Below are 15,971 nucleotides of genomic sequence, written 5' to 3' on the forward strand. Positions count from 1 at the left end.
GGTATTGAGACCCCAAATTCTGGCGCCCTCCTCCGTCCCAGAGAGAGGCCAGAGAGTCTGGGCCAGCAGGAGGGGCGGGACCATCTGGGGGCGGGGCCATCCGGAGGGGCGGGACCAGACGGCGGGCGGGGCCAGCCATAGGGGCGGGGCCAGCCGGAGGGGCGTGGCGGGCTTGGTGTGGCGGGGCCTTTCTCTCTCTCTCTCTCTCTCTCTCTCTCTCTCTCTCCCCCTCCCTCCCTCTCTTCTCTCTCTCTCTCTCTCTCTCTCTCTCTCTCTCTCTCGGGTCTTCTCCTATCGCCAGGCGGGATCGGGCCGCGCGGGGGCGCCGGTGGGGCTGCGCTGTTCCACGAGTGGCCGAGCAGCAGAGGAGGCGCTCACTTCCGCGTCGGCCCCGCGGCGTCCGGCGGCTGCGCCGATTGCCCGGCGGGCTGCAGGTCAGTCGGGGAGGCTGCCTACCGGCCTGGCCCTGCGGAGGAAAGGGGCGCCGGGTGGGCCGCGCGGGCCCGGGAGGCGGCGGGGCACCCCAAAGAAGGGCCCGGGCCGCGCTGATAACTCGGGCGTCCGGACTGCAGGCTCGGGCTCCGGGCTGGTTTGGGGTCTCTGGGCCGCGGGGTTCCCGCTCCTCCCCTTTTGTCCCTCTTCCGGGAGGAGTAGAGAGCCTTAAGTGCGTTTCTCACAGTGGGATCCTCAGCGACTCGGGATCTTACCTCAGACTTCTTGAGCCGAACCCCGTGCCGTGGCCCGGGAATCAGCATTTCAGCCTTCGTCTCACATTGTTTGGATGCAGGTGGTCACAGGGCCGCACTGTGAGGCATTTATGAATAGGGAGCCAACGTGGGTGCATTTGAGAATGGGGCCGCCGACGGCCTTTCTGTCAGGAGAAATTTATTAAGGTGGGGTGTCTGACAAGTGTTTGCACTCAGGGCGCTGCTGTGCGCCTCTGGCCGCCTGAAGGAGCCCTCAGATAGATGCCTGGTGAATGAAGTACACGGATCAGGGGCGGTAGGGTGAAACAGTGCTGCTGATGGAGGCAGTGTGGCCCACAGCAGGAAGAACTGGACAGCAGAAAGGATTTGGGATCCCTCTTGCTGACCAGGATGGGGGCTGACCACCACTCACTAGCAGGGTAGCCTTCCTAGCGAGGTAGTGTGGACCCTGCACACCTCATTCTTTCTCCGCCGTACTCATCCGTCAAAAGGGACAGTAATTACTACCTACTAGGGCTTTTGTGGAAATTGGGTCCTGTCAGGTGTCTCCTGCAGTTACTGGTACATAGTAAGCATTCAGTAAACGGGTATTACTGAGAGCCACCTAGCCCTGACTTTCTTGGGTTTGGAGTTCTCAACCTTGGGAATTAAACAAATGAGATGAAATATGGACAAAAGCACAAAATGTGTTTGTAGATCTGTGTAAGGATTCAAACGGGAGGCTGAGGGCATTTGGTAAAGTCCTACAATTAAGGAAATTTGCCCACCACCCATCAGCTTTGAAGAATAGGTAGGATTCTGGAGCACTGATGACTAGGATGGTGAACCAGTTTTATCCAGAGGTGGTACGTCACATGTGTCCCTAGCGGTGCTGTTCCCGCAAATTTCAGGCAGCTTAAAAAGTCATCTCAATAATGGTTTTGATAGCTGGACCATTGGCACGTAATGATTTTCTTCTGCTGAACACCTTTGACACCTATGGTCTTCCTCAGACTTTCTGATGGTGTCATTATTCCATATCCCTGGAGACTGGCCAAACTGAAGCACCTGCAAATGTATCTCAGTTGATTGCATAGTCAAACGTGAATTGCCAAGGCTGTCATTGAGCCTCTTGGCGGCTATTTTAGTCTCGCTATGAAATCTACAGGTACAGTGGATCTCAAAACGGGGAGGATTTCCCATAGAAATTCCATAGTCATCTGCGGATCACCCATCTCCAGAGTGTGTTAAGAAGTCAAATCATAAGACTTCCTCTACAACTTGAGCCATTCTGGTGTGAAGAAACCTGATGATGTAGAGATGCCTTTTTGTTTGTTTTTCTGAACCAGTCTACTAGTATATGTAAAATTCTGAACTCAGTTGATAAAATATATTTCTTAGTTACCTAGCTTAAGAATTAATTATCATTACAAATACCTTGAGTTATTTAAATATCTGTGGTAAAATTTATATCACGATGGATGTTTATCATTTATTGAGTATATAATCTGAGGCAGAGACTTGTTTTAAATTTGTTTTTGTATGTTTGTCAGTTGTTCCTCTGATAGTTTTTTTGAGAATGGCACAGTTGCTGCTTCTGTTTTATAGATGCGGAAACAAGCTCAGGAAGATAAGTATTTGCTGGCAGTCTCCACAGCTCTCTCCAACTTAATGTCGCTTAAAAAGCTATGTGATACCAAAGATCATAAGCATATCTCACGACTGCTTTCTGTGTGACAGATCATGTATTATCTTGTTTACATCTTTATACAATCACTTCCACAGCTATAATTTGTTTGGTAGTAGTTTATTATCATTTACAAATCCTGGGAGCCAGTTTTCCAGCTGCTTAGCATATCTCAAAACTTTTTTTTTTTTTACAATATGTAAAACCTTTCAATTCAAAATTGCCAATGCCATGGAATTTATTTTAAATCACATTAAAAGTATATTTTATTATGTCTATTTAGTGCATTGTTGGGAATGTCAGTGGTGATTGTCTTTTATTTTTCCAGAGGGGACAGGACTGCCATTGTTTTGCAATTTCTGAAAGTGTTTTGAGGTAAAAATTCAGTTGTCGGTGGGAGCAATGGACGGCCCCAAGGCAGAAGAAGAGGTGTTAGATATTCTGCGGCTGAACGTGGGTGGCTATCGTTATACAGCCAGGCGACAGTCCTTGTGCCGTTTTAAGGACTCAATGCTAGCGTCCATGTTCAGTGGTCGCTTTCCTCTAAAAACAGATGAATCAGGTAAATAAAGTCTGTAAGCATGATCATGAATATTCATTAAAATGAGTCTCCTTTAAATTCCCTTTGAGTTTCTTAATTGCAACAGAATGTATTACATTTGTGTGTTAATTACTGAGATTATTAGAATTGTATGGAGAATCATTCAGTACACGGACAAATTAAATACCAGTTTCTGGAATTGGATGTCATTGCTCAAAGTTGACAAAAAATGAGAGCTCAAAGGCCAGCCATGATGTAAATAGGAGATTAATTATATTTTGAAAGTTACATGCATATAACTTCATGGATGAAGGTATATTAAGGTTGATTAAATATTTCAACTTCTGTCTTTTTCAAATGAAAAAATTGTCTTTCTCTGGACAAAGCAGCTCCCCTTGTAGCTGACAGGGCAGTCACTGTCAGTGAAGAGTTAGTGTTTAACTCACCACCTCATCCAGCTTAGGGTAGCCCTGTGTCGGATGATAATGTGTGCCTGAGAAAATGTCAGAAATGTTAGTGCAGCGATACCATCAGTCATCCACTGGCAGAGGACTGAAAATTGGTTTTTCAGAAAAAACTGAAGCGTATGGTAGGGTTCCAGGTTAGCTCTCTCTGATTAAGTGCTCTGGAGGTGACAGAAATTCAGTAATGCAAGTGTGGCCATGTCTTAAAGGTATTGGAGAGAGGTTGAGGAGTTCTGAGTGTGAGGGGCTGCTAGTAATGATGGGTCTTGACAGACCGCCTTGCCAGCTAATGGAAAACACCAATTGGCTGGTGCCCAGAGCTTGGTGTTCATCTGGGCAGAAAGGTCACTAGAGAAAAGATGGTAAGCAGTGATGGAGCTTTTTCCCTCAGTCCCCAAGTTTTATTCTCTTAATCCCTTCTTTTTAAACTAATCATAGAACAAATTCTGCTAAATCATATTTCATAAATGATACCACATAACATTTTTAAAGTTTAGGATCTCATAAGTACAAAGGAACTAATGTAGTAAGTCCAATGTGGCATTCTTAGAGCTAGGAACCCCGGGACAAATACTGGACCTAGTAAACAGCACCCCACCTGCCCTCACTAGGGTGACTCCACACCTCTTTCCTGGCCTAGCTGGGCTGAGGTTAGGGGCAAGCTTCCCTTTCTAGCAGCGGTTTAAGATATCCATGGCTTTTGTAGTTACTGTAGTGGGAATATGGTTATTGCCTCCAAAATTCCAAATGGCGCTCAGAATATCTTTTCAAACATGATTGGTGAGAGTACAGAGTGTCACCAATTTGACTAAATCTATTTGGAAGACTTAATGATGACTTTCTTATAAGAAAGGAGCATTTCTAATTATATGGGCCTGCAGTTTGATATTAGCTTGACACTGACATTTTATTAATGGCCATATGTATCTATGCATTCATTTTGAATTTAATGTTTTTTTTAGGGGCTTGTGTTATTGACCGCGATGGCCATCTGTTTAAATACCTTTTGGATTATCTTCACGGAGAAGTTCACGTTCCCACAGATGAACAGACCCGGGTTGCTCTGCAGGAAGAGGCTGATTACTTTGGCATCCCTTATCCTTACAGCCTATCTGACCACTTGGCCAATGAAATGGAGACATATTCTTTAAGGTCAAATATAGAACTTAAAAAGGTCTTGGCATTTTCTTAAGTTTTAAAATATATATGTATGCATATATACACACACTTACACACAAAGTAACATGTTCATGTTGTTTGGCTTAGTCTTTATTGTCCTGAAAACAAACATGAGAGACTTTCTATTTTTGAAGAAGTATTTCTTAATTACTACTTATCTGTTTGAGGCCAAAGTTCTGTTCTAGGAAAATGTGTGATGTTGCCACTCAAAAGTGTGTGGAAAGGCTCACAGTTTTTGTTTCTCACAGAAGTTTTGACACTTTCTGATGGCTTTTTTTTTTTTAAGGAGCATTTCTTAAAATTTTTTAAGCATTTTTTGAGATTTATTTATTTATTCATACAGAACTGGGGTACAGGCCAGAAGTGTGAGGGTGGTGAGAGGCTTCACCCCAGACAGTGGGGAGTAGAACAGGCAGATCAAGGAAGTACATTGCTGAGGGGAGCAGCGGGTGGGTCAGGAGAGGTCTGCCTGGCCATGTGGTCACCTCTGGGGTGGGGATCAAACTCATGCTGAAGTGGCTTTAGCTTCTTAGTGCTGTGCTTTAACCCGCTGTGCCACCAGGGAGGACCCAGCTTTTTTTTTTTTATAGAACTATTCAGCTACTCCACTTCTGAAATTCTCTTTAAGAATTTCATGCACTGTAGCAGGTGAAGGGTTAGTGGTATTATTTTGTTTACTGAACTTATTTTTTTAATGGAATGTTCATGATAAATTAAAGATTGTGTAAAATTTCCTGATTTAGTGAGTTAGCAGTTTGTTACTAAGTTAAAACATCAGTTTGATTAATTCATTTTTGAAATTAGTAAATCTTTCTTTAAGATGTCCCTATTTTAAATAATATTGTAAAGATCTTTATGTGACTTTGAAATCTTCATTATCTGTTTTTGCCTTATTCATTTGTATTATTTTTGCTATTAGCACTTTTGGGTACCTAAAAAAAATATTTTTCCTATATAATTGTTAATAGTGCAATCTTAGGTGAATCATTTACATTCTTTGATTTGGGTGTCAGTATTTAGGTGAGCAACCTGAGGAATGGCTATTCATTGTGCAGTGTCAGGAGAAAGTTGATTTGATTCTCAACCCCTTGTAGGAGTTTGCATGGTTAAATGGGTTCTAAATTGAGTCCAAACTCAGTCTCTTTTTCTAGTTTATATTCCAAAAGGACATAGTGTGTGCATATTCTTTCTGTCAGCACACATTCACTTTAAGTATTTGTGGCATAAAAAGCACTAGGGGTTGTGGGGCACAAAGAAATGCAACATACACTTCTTGCCCTTTTATAAATAATTTAAAAATTATTGGAGATTGTCATAGATGTTCAAGTAAAATTAAAAACAGTGCAAGAGTTAGATAGCAACTTTAAGTGAAGATGCACAGAACCTCAGGGTCATGTTTTCTTCCTCTGAGTCAGTAAATAGTCAGTAACATCTCCTTTGTGCCAGGAACTATTCCGTGTATTTGGAAGGCGGCAGTAAGCAGACAGACAAAATACATGTTATAGGGATAAGGCATTTCTCTCAGAGAAGACCCCCGCCACTCCCTCCTGCTTTTTCCGGTAACACCTCGTAGGCTCATTATGGCATTTACGAGCTTGTGTACTGATGACTTATTTAATGTCTGTCTTCTGCATTCGCTGTAAACTATAGAAGGGCTGTTGCTCACTATGTCTCTGGGACCTTAGATAGTGGTCAGCACATAGTAGGCACTTATTATTCAAGTGAAAAAAATGAATGGTGGTTAAACGCCAAGTGAGTTCAGAGCATATATATTGAGCTCGTATCTTCTCATCTTCAGTGTACAAGAGCAAGTTAATCTGATCAATCCATGATTGGATATGGAGTTAGGTATCAACTACTGGACTGTCAGTAGAAGGTGAAAGGAAGAGTGAATCAAATGGGAAATTTTAGGAAAATAAAGGGGGAAAATGCTTAACTTTTCTTTATTATATGCATATTTTGAAATAAAGTTATTTCCATGTGGAGAATGATTCTCTAGGTATTTCATCTAGAGGAATTTTGGTGTTGTTTTGGGTGTTGCTTTGGGAGGGTAAGTGCCCTCCCGCAGATAGATTCAATAAATGCTTGATTGATTTTTAAAGGCATAATGACTGGGCTGAATCTTATAATCATTTTATTTCCCTTATGACCAACTGAAAATGCAGCTTTACATGAATGTAATAGAACAAATTCATTTTACTTTATTCCAGAATTAAATTCAAATTTTATAATATATTTTTTGCTCCAGGCTTTAACAGACTTCTGTGATTCGTATGGTTTAGTTTGCAATAAACCAACAGTTTGGGTTCTCCACTATCTAAACACATCTGGTGCAAGCTGTGAGAGTAGAATTATTGGTGTATATGCTACAAAAAGTGATGGAACAGATGCTATTGATAAGCAGCTGGGAGGAAGGATTCATAGTAAAAGCATTTTTAAAAGGTATGTCCATATTTAAATATGAAACGGAACACAAAATCTTGGTCTCTTCTAAGAGGTGTTGTTGAATGAATTATATTCTGGTAGCGTCTGTCAGCATATAAATGTGAGCCCTTGCAGCTATGGAGATTATAATTAAGAACATAATGTATATAAGCTACAAGATATGTTCTTGGCCTGGTACAGTGGTTCTCAACTGGGAGTGGGCTTCAGAATCCCATGAGGATTTACTGAAAAAGAAAAAGAAAGGCAAAGTCACATGCTTGGGTTTGTCCCTGCCACCACAGTCTGTGGCTGACGCACTGGTCTTGAAGTCAGTAGGCCTGGGGAGGGACTCAGGACCAGCTTGCGTGTTGTGCCCTCGTCTGAGAAATCATGACAGAGTCCTATGATCCCTCTTAGATTAAGAATGCAATGACTCAAATATGTTACTTTCCTAAGGGTTTTTCTCTTATTATTTTTCCTATTATCTTACTTACACTAATTAATTGACTTAGCAAATTAAGATTGGGTTGGGTCACATGTAAGTGGCTAATACATGGCCACATAAGCTGGCCTTTGAGATGATTAAGTATATCATCCATTTCTGGATTCTTCATAGGCAAAAATAATCCTATATAAGTGCCTGATGTAATCCTAGGAAAGTTTCAGTCAAAGTTTGATTTTTTTCTAACTTTATTAGGGTTAAGTGATTTCTTAGAAAACTTTGTTGATTTGTTTGCATGGTCTGTATATGAAGGAATTAATAAATACTTTATTATAGTAAAATGAGGTCAAATGGAGATAATTTGGTAGATGAGTATAGTATATTATTAGTATAGATTAGCATATAAGTAATATATATGTTTATATGTATGTACATATAAATACACATATGTATGCTTCAGGGTCACCAAAGAACAACTAATTAATTTTCTTAACTAACAAGCTTTTATGTCTGTTAGCGATATATATTTGTATAAATTCCTAAGTAACATGTTTTTATTATATCAATACCTAGGTAATATAGTTTCATTACTTTTTGCAATATTTCTAGAGAGGCTGGAAATAATGTTCAGTACATTTGGAGCTATTATTCAGTAGCAGAATTGAAGGAAATGATGGATGCCTTTGATGCCTGGGAGGGAAAAGGTACAGTACAATTCTTTTATTTCATGGCAGCAGGCAAACTTTTCCTTAATAAGACAAAGTAAGCTCAAGTACTACATTTCTTTTTTTAGGCAGTAATTTTGTTTGTGTAAGGAATTTGTCACCTCATACTAACACTGAGACAGTTTACTTGAATTGAATTGTTAGATATTAGTAATAGTTTATAACTTAGAAACCTGAACTCTGCTTCTGTTAGTTAGGATTATTCGTTAAATTTGGCGTGAATTTATTTAGCACCTACCATTGTCATAGGAAGTATACTTCTAAATTAAGCCTAAAATGCATAATCAAAAAGAGAAAAATAAAGGTAATGCTAGGAAAAGATGCCCATAGAACCCTTACAAAACAAAGTATTTTTAAGTGCTTAGTTTGAAATCTGATCATTTTTACCAAACTGCTTTTATGAGAGTTAGCTATAGTAATGCTATTTATATCTAGTGTGTTAAATAGTTTAAGTCAGTATCTCTTAGTCCTGAAACAAACCTTTGCACCATTTACCATTGTATTGATAAGAAGCTGAGTCTCAGAGCCACCATGCCACTTGCTTAAGGATCAGTGAGGTTTAACTGTTCTGCATTTAAATATTTTTTGTCATAATTAACAAGACTGTGTTGTCTTTTGAGTGCAGGCACTATGATAAATCCTAGAATTGCGGCTGAAGATAAGTAAGATATGACTTAGACCTCAAAAAACCTTAAGAGCTGGTAGATACAGATGTTACAAGTCACATGGGACTGAATGAGGGGAGGATTATTTCTTCTTTTTCTTTTCCTACCCCTCAAAGCAGACAGTATAAAGTGTAATGAAAGATATGCCATTCTTTTTAAGCTTATTATTTTGGATTTAACTGACTTTGAGACTTAGGCTGAAGTTGAGTAACAAACCCCATGGTGTTCCATCTCCTTTAGCCTCCAGGCTGGCTGGCTGCCCAGGAGGCTTCGGGTGGGGCTTGCTGGGTTGCATTTCCACTGGCTCAGGAAGCCAGAGTGGAGAGCTGGGATAACCAGCTTTTACAGAGCTTTGCAACTGATTTTATCCCCCCCCTTTTTTTTTTAAAGAAAGTATACAAATGGGGTATCATTGTTACTTAAATTTCAAGAAAGCCTGTGGAAAGATATAACCCTAGAAATAAATGTAAGAGAAGGTGCTATTGGAAGGAAGATAGTATTGCTATTTGTGGACAAGAATCTTATTAGAAAACCTCAAGTATCAACTCATGGTATTTTCAGTGATGAATTTAGTAGACTAAATTAGCTGGATACAATAATAACAGCTTATTTAAGATACATTGTTTACAAATTATATGCAGAAATCCATCCATAATAATGATAAACAAAAAATAAAAAGAAAACAGGACTTACCCTACCAAGATATTCTTGAGTCTTTTATGAAAAAAACCTGCTAGGATGTATTTACCCATTAAAAAGAAGAAGAAGAAGACATAAAGAATATGGTGGGGCATAGCATGAACCTGAGTGGGAACTCTCAATATTAAAGGCATCCGTTTTCAGGTTAAATCATAGGTTTAACACATTCCTTACCAAAATAACAATAGAACTGTCGGAATCTTGAAATTATTCTAAAATTCCTTTGAAAGAATAAGTAGATAAAATGACCAAGAACACTTGGGGAAGTAGCAGTCAAATGTAGTCTAATTCAGTTATATGGTAAAACATACTAGGTAGATCGACACTGACAAAAAACAAGGTTTCTGGTATAAGAGTAGGTTCAGAGAATAAGAGGAAATCCCATAAAGTTATACAAATAAAAATACTATGGAGTAAGAAAGTTTTATATAATAGCAATAAAAAAGGATAGATTATTTAATGAGTGAGAAATAAGCTTGGAGGAAAACAGGATTTTTAACCTGCTATCAATCATCAAAGCAATTCCAGCTGGATTTTTGAATGAAAAACAACACTATAGTAAACTAAGAGTAAATTCAATCAAGTAATTGATTTGTTAGTAGGTAAAGAAATAAAGAACTTTAATAAATCACAAAGATTAATAAATTTGATTACACATTATTGAAAATCTTAAGGACTTTGAAACAAAAAATTAAAAGACTTTTAATAAAGAACAACAAATAAAGTAATATTGTATTAGCTGGAGAAAGAATATCCTTATTAGAGAGAAGATTTATTTCAAATGATTAGACAATCAACTCAAGCCCTACAATAAATAAATGTGTCAGATTCATGACCATAAAATTACCAGAAAAGAAAGAAACATGTGGTAGGAGATGCAAACTCATTATTTACTAATGAAAACACATTAAATTATATAATACATTTTTATATAACAAATTTTTATATAACAAATTAGTAAAACTCACACATTTCTGGCAGGAGTAAAATAAATATACTTTTTTGTAAAATAATTTATATAGCAATAACTGTCAAAATTGTTAATCCAGTAATTCTAGTATCTACCTTAAGGACATAATCAAAAGCAAACAATGGCTTATGAAATGTTCAATTAAGCATTATTTAAAAGATTAAAAAAAACTAAACCAATTTAAATGCCTGTAATGGTTTAAATATATTTTTGGCAGATCCATGGAATAATATAGCTATTAAAATTATTTTGAATAACTTTTGGCATAGATGAGTGTCTATGATAAAATAGGAGGCGATCACAAATCGTAAATATAAAATGTTTTTAATTATGTGCATATCATATGAGCAGAAAAAAAAACGGAACGAAATACACTAATATGTTTAATAGTTACGAACTGTGATTCCTAGTTTTAGGACTGGAAGTGATACTGATCTTACATATACTTTTTTATAGTTTCCAAATCTTGTACATTGAATGTGAATTAATAGGCAGGGGGAAATGGAAGATTTCTAAACAAGTAGCAGTATGTCAGTATAATGGATCACGACTCAGCAGCAAGAGGAAATGGCCATTGACGTTTGAGGTTGACTCTTCAAAGCATCATGCTAAAGTCAGACACCGATGGCTACGTGCTGTATAACCTGGTTATATGCCACACTGGAAAAGGCAAAACTAGGGAATGGAAGGTGGTGGATAGGCTACCAAGGGGGATGAAGGAGCTTCATGGGGCATAGAAATAGTCTATCTATGACTGTGGTTGTGGGTACACGACTATGTACTTGACACTGCTCATTGAGCAGTGTCCTTTAAAAAGATGAATTTTGTTTTATAAAATTATATTTCAGTAAATCTGACTTTAAAACTTTAGTGGTTGAGATTTGGGATTCTTTTTATAGCATAAATAGGTTTTGGAGTATTGTCTGGCAGTTCTAGAAAGTAATTGTCTTAAAACAGGGTTCATAGCATTCTTTGAGTATTAGACGTATTTACTATATGTAATAATTTCCATGCCTGGTTTGCTAAGTGACTTGTTATTGCAGGATCTTTAATGATGGAAAAGAAGACATCAGGTCCATTCTTGCAACATTATTCTTTAAGCCTTTTTTAATGTGTCTGTATGTAATTTTTTATGGTTCTTGTTTTCAAAATTGAAGTGAAAATTATGTCACATAGCATTAAGGTATACGTTTCAGTGACTTTTACTACAATTACAATGTTAGGTAATCATCACCTTTATCTAATTCTAAAGTCTTTTCATCATTCCAAGAAGAAGCCCAGCACCAATTTAGCAGCACCCCCACCCCCACCCCCTCTCCCCTCAGCCCTTGGCAGTTACTAACCTGCTTTCTAACTCAATGTGTTTGCCTGTTCTGGATATTTCAGACTATTGAAATCATACACTGTGTGACTGGCTTCTTTTTCTCTTTGCTTAGTAATTTTAAGGTTCATACACCAGATTTTAAAATTAAAATGAATCTAGCTGGAATGTTGGCTTACCATGTTAATACAGATTATTCTTGTTTGGAAAGATTTTTATAGGCGAGTGATATCTCAGATACATATTGTGGCTGTTTCTTACAGAGTAGGGCACAAAATTTTCCTGATTTAATTGTGGCAGCATCTCAGGCAGGTCCTTATACTCCTGTAACACGGTCCCTTATAATAAAAGTACCTAACATCTCAAGTGCTAATCTCTGCCATGCCCTAATGTTTTCAGCATTTCACATTTGTTTACTCAGTCATCACAATGATCTTGTGAGGTATGTGCTATTATTGTTACCATTTCACAGATGTAAAAGTTCAGATACTTTCCCAAGATTATGTGGTCCATGAGTAGCAGACTTGGGATTCATACCCAGGCAGTCTTGGCTGTAACACCTGTGTCTTCGACCTGCTCACACAGCTGCCGGGGCCTGTCTGTGGCCTGCTGAGTTTTTTCAGTGAACAAGTGTCAGGGTCAGAGCTTGCAGCCAGCTCTTCGTAGCTGCAGGTCCTGAGCTGTCCCACTGCTACCCTGGCGCTTTGTGGGAACATTTCCCGCTTTGGGTGTATCTCCCTTAGTCACGTGGAAGGCATGAACCTCAGACTCTTTCTGGCTGGTCTGTAGGCAACAATATTGCTGAACATTTTGCAAAAGACAGTGCAACTGTAATTTTTTTATCTTGTAGGTGTCAGCTACTGGCGAGTACCTCATGAGCTGATAGAATGCTGGACTCTGGAGGAGCGGCCTTTGCTTGGAAGCATGCGTCATATGGCCCCAATTAGAAAGAGGTTATCTGTCTTCTCTTGGTTATTTGTTGTTTTACTCTGCGACCTACATTTTTACTGCCTTTTTGAAGGCAGAACTTATTAGCCACCTTGCTGAATATTCTATCTTAACATCAAAATACGATCAGTAAATGCAGAGTTAACCTAAACTATGTAAAAAGTGGAAATAATTCTCTGAAACTAAGTGTATAGTATTTTTTTTTTTTTGGCGGGGACGAAGAATGATTTAAATACCACTGGACATAGTGGTAACGCTGTGATAAGCATTTTTTTTCTTATAAAAGTGAAATCCCAGACTTTTGTGGCAATGTGGTAAAAAAGTGAATTAAATTTCATATTTGAAATCCACCATGCTATAAATAGCATATCTATTTAATATTATTTTCTTGTGTTCCATTAAATTATTAGTATTAAGCCTACTTTACCTCTATGTCTTTCACTGTGCTTTAAATACATTTTAAAATCATATATTTTTTTTTAGTTTCTGGATGCTATCTGTGACTTTTTGATATTCTGTCTTCTTAATCACCTGTTCTAGAATATGCGTCACTGCCCCTGTGGAATTTCTTACTTTTGCCCTCTGAATCTTTCACAGAAGTTCAGTGAAATTTATTAAGCAGTTAATTTCTCTTATTAAAACAGAGTTTTTTCTTCTTACTTTATTGTCATCATTTATTTTGGCTTTTGAACCTAGAGTTAACAAATATATTTGGGTTTAGGGTAGTGGTTCTCAGCTGAGAATAATTCCTTCCCCAGGGAATAGTGACAGTGTTTGGGGACATTTCTGGTTGTTGCATTCTGGGTGGAGGACACTACTGTGTAGAGGCCAGGGATGCTGCTGGCCATGCTTGCTTACACAGAGCAACCCCACGAAGAATTATCCAGTCCCAATTTCAATCATGCCAGTGTCAGGAAGTCTTGGTCTAGAGTCTAATAAAAGATTAAGCACTGAAAAAAAAGCAAGCAGATATGGTTTAAGGGACTCGGTTAGTTGTCTTTCCTCAGGGATTTCCATTTAGCCATCATTTTTGATGTGAACACTAACATGGATCACTTGTGAGGCCCATGAATCATCTGACTAATCTTAGAAAATGTAGTTTTGTTCAGTAGTTTTAGGGTTGAATGTATTAGATATGCACTCTTTACTACATGTAACTATTTTCAAATAATGCTATTATTATGTTCCTGTTTTCAAGCATCAGAATTCACGATTTTCTTTTTATTTGGATTTTCTCATGTTTCTTAGTGAGCGTAGTTAAAGGGTCCTTAATCTTGTTTATCCTTTCAAAGAACCAACTCTTGATTTCATTGACCTTTTGAGCTGTCTCTTTGTTTTCTATTTCATTTATTTTCTACTCCTTTTTATTATTTTCTCCCTTCTCCTTTTCTGGGTTTGTTTACTCTTTTTCTGTTTCCTTCAAGTATAAAGGCAGATTGTTTATTTGAGATTTTTCTTGTTTATTGAATGGCCCTGTCCTGCTAAGTACTCCCTTTTTAACAAGACCTTTTAGTCAACCCTGATTGTAAACTTTGGTCAGTTTTCATTTAGTTACTGAACCTGTAAATGCTGACTGTGATATGCTTTTGTGTTTACAGGCGACTGATAGCCTTCAATGAAGAGGAAGAAGAAAGTATGAACTCTAAGACTGGTCCTAAGCCAGTCAGGTTTTTGGGACCTTCCACCAGCACCCAAATTAAAGTCAAGAACTCAGCTTCAGTCAAGGTTTCTCCAGTCAGTGCCCTCCAGACCAGTTCCCGGGCAGCAAACCCATCTCCAGGTGCCAGGGGAGCTCTGAAGGCCCAGTCTGTTGCGGGCCTGGGGACACCTGGGCCTGGCAGTGCTGAAAACGGAGCTGCACACCCACCTCCAGCTAAGGTTCTGCTCTCTGAGAAGAAGGCCACCCCCCACCGAGTGATAAAACTGAAACGAACTCCGCTGTGCGCCACTGGGCCTTCCCCTCCTGCCTGCACAGCCACCAGTTCCACAGGTGCCCCAGAGTCACCCCTCGATGCCGCCGCCCCCGGTGCCTTGAACCGGACTGAAAATGGGCAGGGCCAGGCTGATTGACAGTCACAGGACTCCAGACTTGAATGTGCCTCCCAGTGCCTCCACATGGCCTCATGCATTAGGCAGCACTAATGCATTGCTGCACTAGAGGTGAACACTTATGTTTCTAAGTAGGATAATTATGGGAAAAATAAATGGCGTGATGTAGTAAGTAAGGGAGGAGGGAGACTTTAAAGTGGTTGGGACTCTATTCGCTTCTCATTTTCCCTACTTGTAAGTGATTATTTGTCTATGGATAGTTTGAATTTCAGGTTTTGAGTTTTTTTAAGTGGGTCATTGGTGTTACTGCAACCAAACAGTAGAGCAGAATCGTCCATCTAGAGAAGTCCACTTTGTTGCTGAAAGAATTGATAGGCTCTACGCACTTTTGTAATATCTCCTGCGCCCAGGCATAGGAGTGAGGTTTGGGCTTGGAGATATCTGCGTGGTCAAACAAGGGTGCTCTTAGTGCTTTCCGGAGCTGTGTCACAGCCATGAGAGGTGTGTGAGAAAGTGCACATCAAGGCGAATCTCTGAAAGTTACTTTCAGTTTCCAAAGGCCACGTGAAAAGAAATGGTGGGAAGGGGGGAAAAGTCAGTCATTTAGCACGTTCTCACGTAACTGAAATACTTAGGTCCTACACTGACTTCTCTTACTCTTCCATTAGCAGGTTTCTTTGTGCATCACAGGGAGATTTCTTGGCATAGGAATTATATAACATGTCTTTGGAGTGATTTCTTTAAGTCTTTTACTTTGAGTATTGCAATTTTGAAAAAAAAGAGAAGTTACAAGTTTTAGCTTTTTGACTAAAGTTAATATTTGTTTTCAGAAATGACCACTGAAGAGTCATTCTGGTTATATAACCTGATTTTTTATGCATAAAATTTCCATGTAACTTGAATTTAATATTTTTAAACAGAATATTTTGATTAATCCTCTATTTTTCCACAACTACTCAGTTGTGTGTGTTTACTCTCACATGTTATGTTTTATAATTGGGCCACATAATCTCTACCATCAGTGAGCAGTATGCCTTCAGTGTGTTAAAAGTAAGTTCATAAAGCAGGGTACTTTTTACTCAATGCTCATCATTGTACTTGCATTGCTTTGAAAGAGTAAAGTAAATATGCTCAACACACTACTTTTTATAAAATAAAGTAAAAACTTTTC

At 38.9% G+C, this 15,971-nt stretch overlaps 1 protein-coding gene across 1 annotated transcript in view; it reads left to right on the forward strand.

Annotated features, from left to right (window-relative positions):
- Nucleotides 1-345: 345 nt before the first annotated feature.
- Nucleotides 346-15,971, forward strand: part of KCTD18 (potassium channel tetramerization domain containing 18) — a 15,804-nt gene continuing 178 nt past the window's right edge. The window contains exons 1-7 of the mRNA XM_004674834.2: nucleotides 346-434; nucleotides 2,702-2,935; nucleotides 4,341-4,552; nucleotides 6,806-6,999; nucleotides 8,033-8,127; nucleotides 12,654-12,756; nucleotides 14,350-15,971. The exon at nucleotides 14,350-15,971 is cut by the window's right edge and continues 178 nt beyond it. Of these exons, the coding sequence (XP_004674891.1) occupies nucleotides 2,776-2,935; nucleotides 4,341-4,552; nucleotides 6,806-6,999; nucleotides 8,033-8,127; nucleotides 12,654-12,756; nucleotides 14,350-14,821 (1,236 nt within the window). The 5' untranslated portion in view covers nucleotides 346-434; nucleotides 2,702-2,775 and the 3' untranslated portion in view covers nucleotides 14,822-15,971. The remainder of the gene's footprint in view (nucleotides 435-2,701; nucleotides 2,936-4,340; nucleotides 4,553-6,805; nucleotides 7,000-8,032; nucleotides 8,128-12,653; nucleotides 12,757-14,349) is intronic.

Source organism: Condylura cristata, unplaced genomic scaffold, assembly GCF_000260355.1.
Source record: "Condylura cristata isolate star-nosed mole 26May11 unplaced genomic scaffold, ConCri1.0 scaffold00002, whole genome shotgun sequence".
In the NCBI taxonomy this organism is placed as follows: Eukaryota; Metazoa; Chordata; class Mammalia; order Eulipotyphla; family Talpidae; genus Condylura; species Condylura cristata.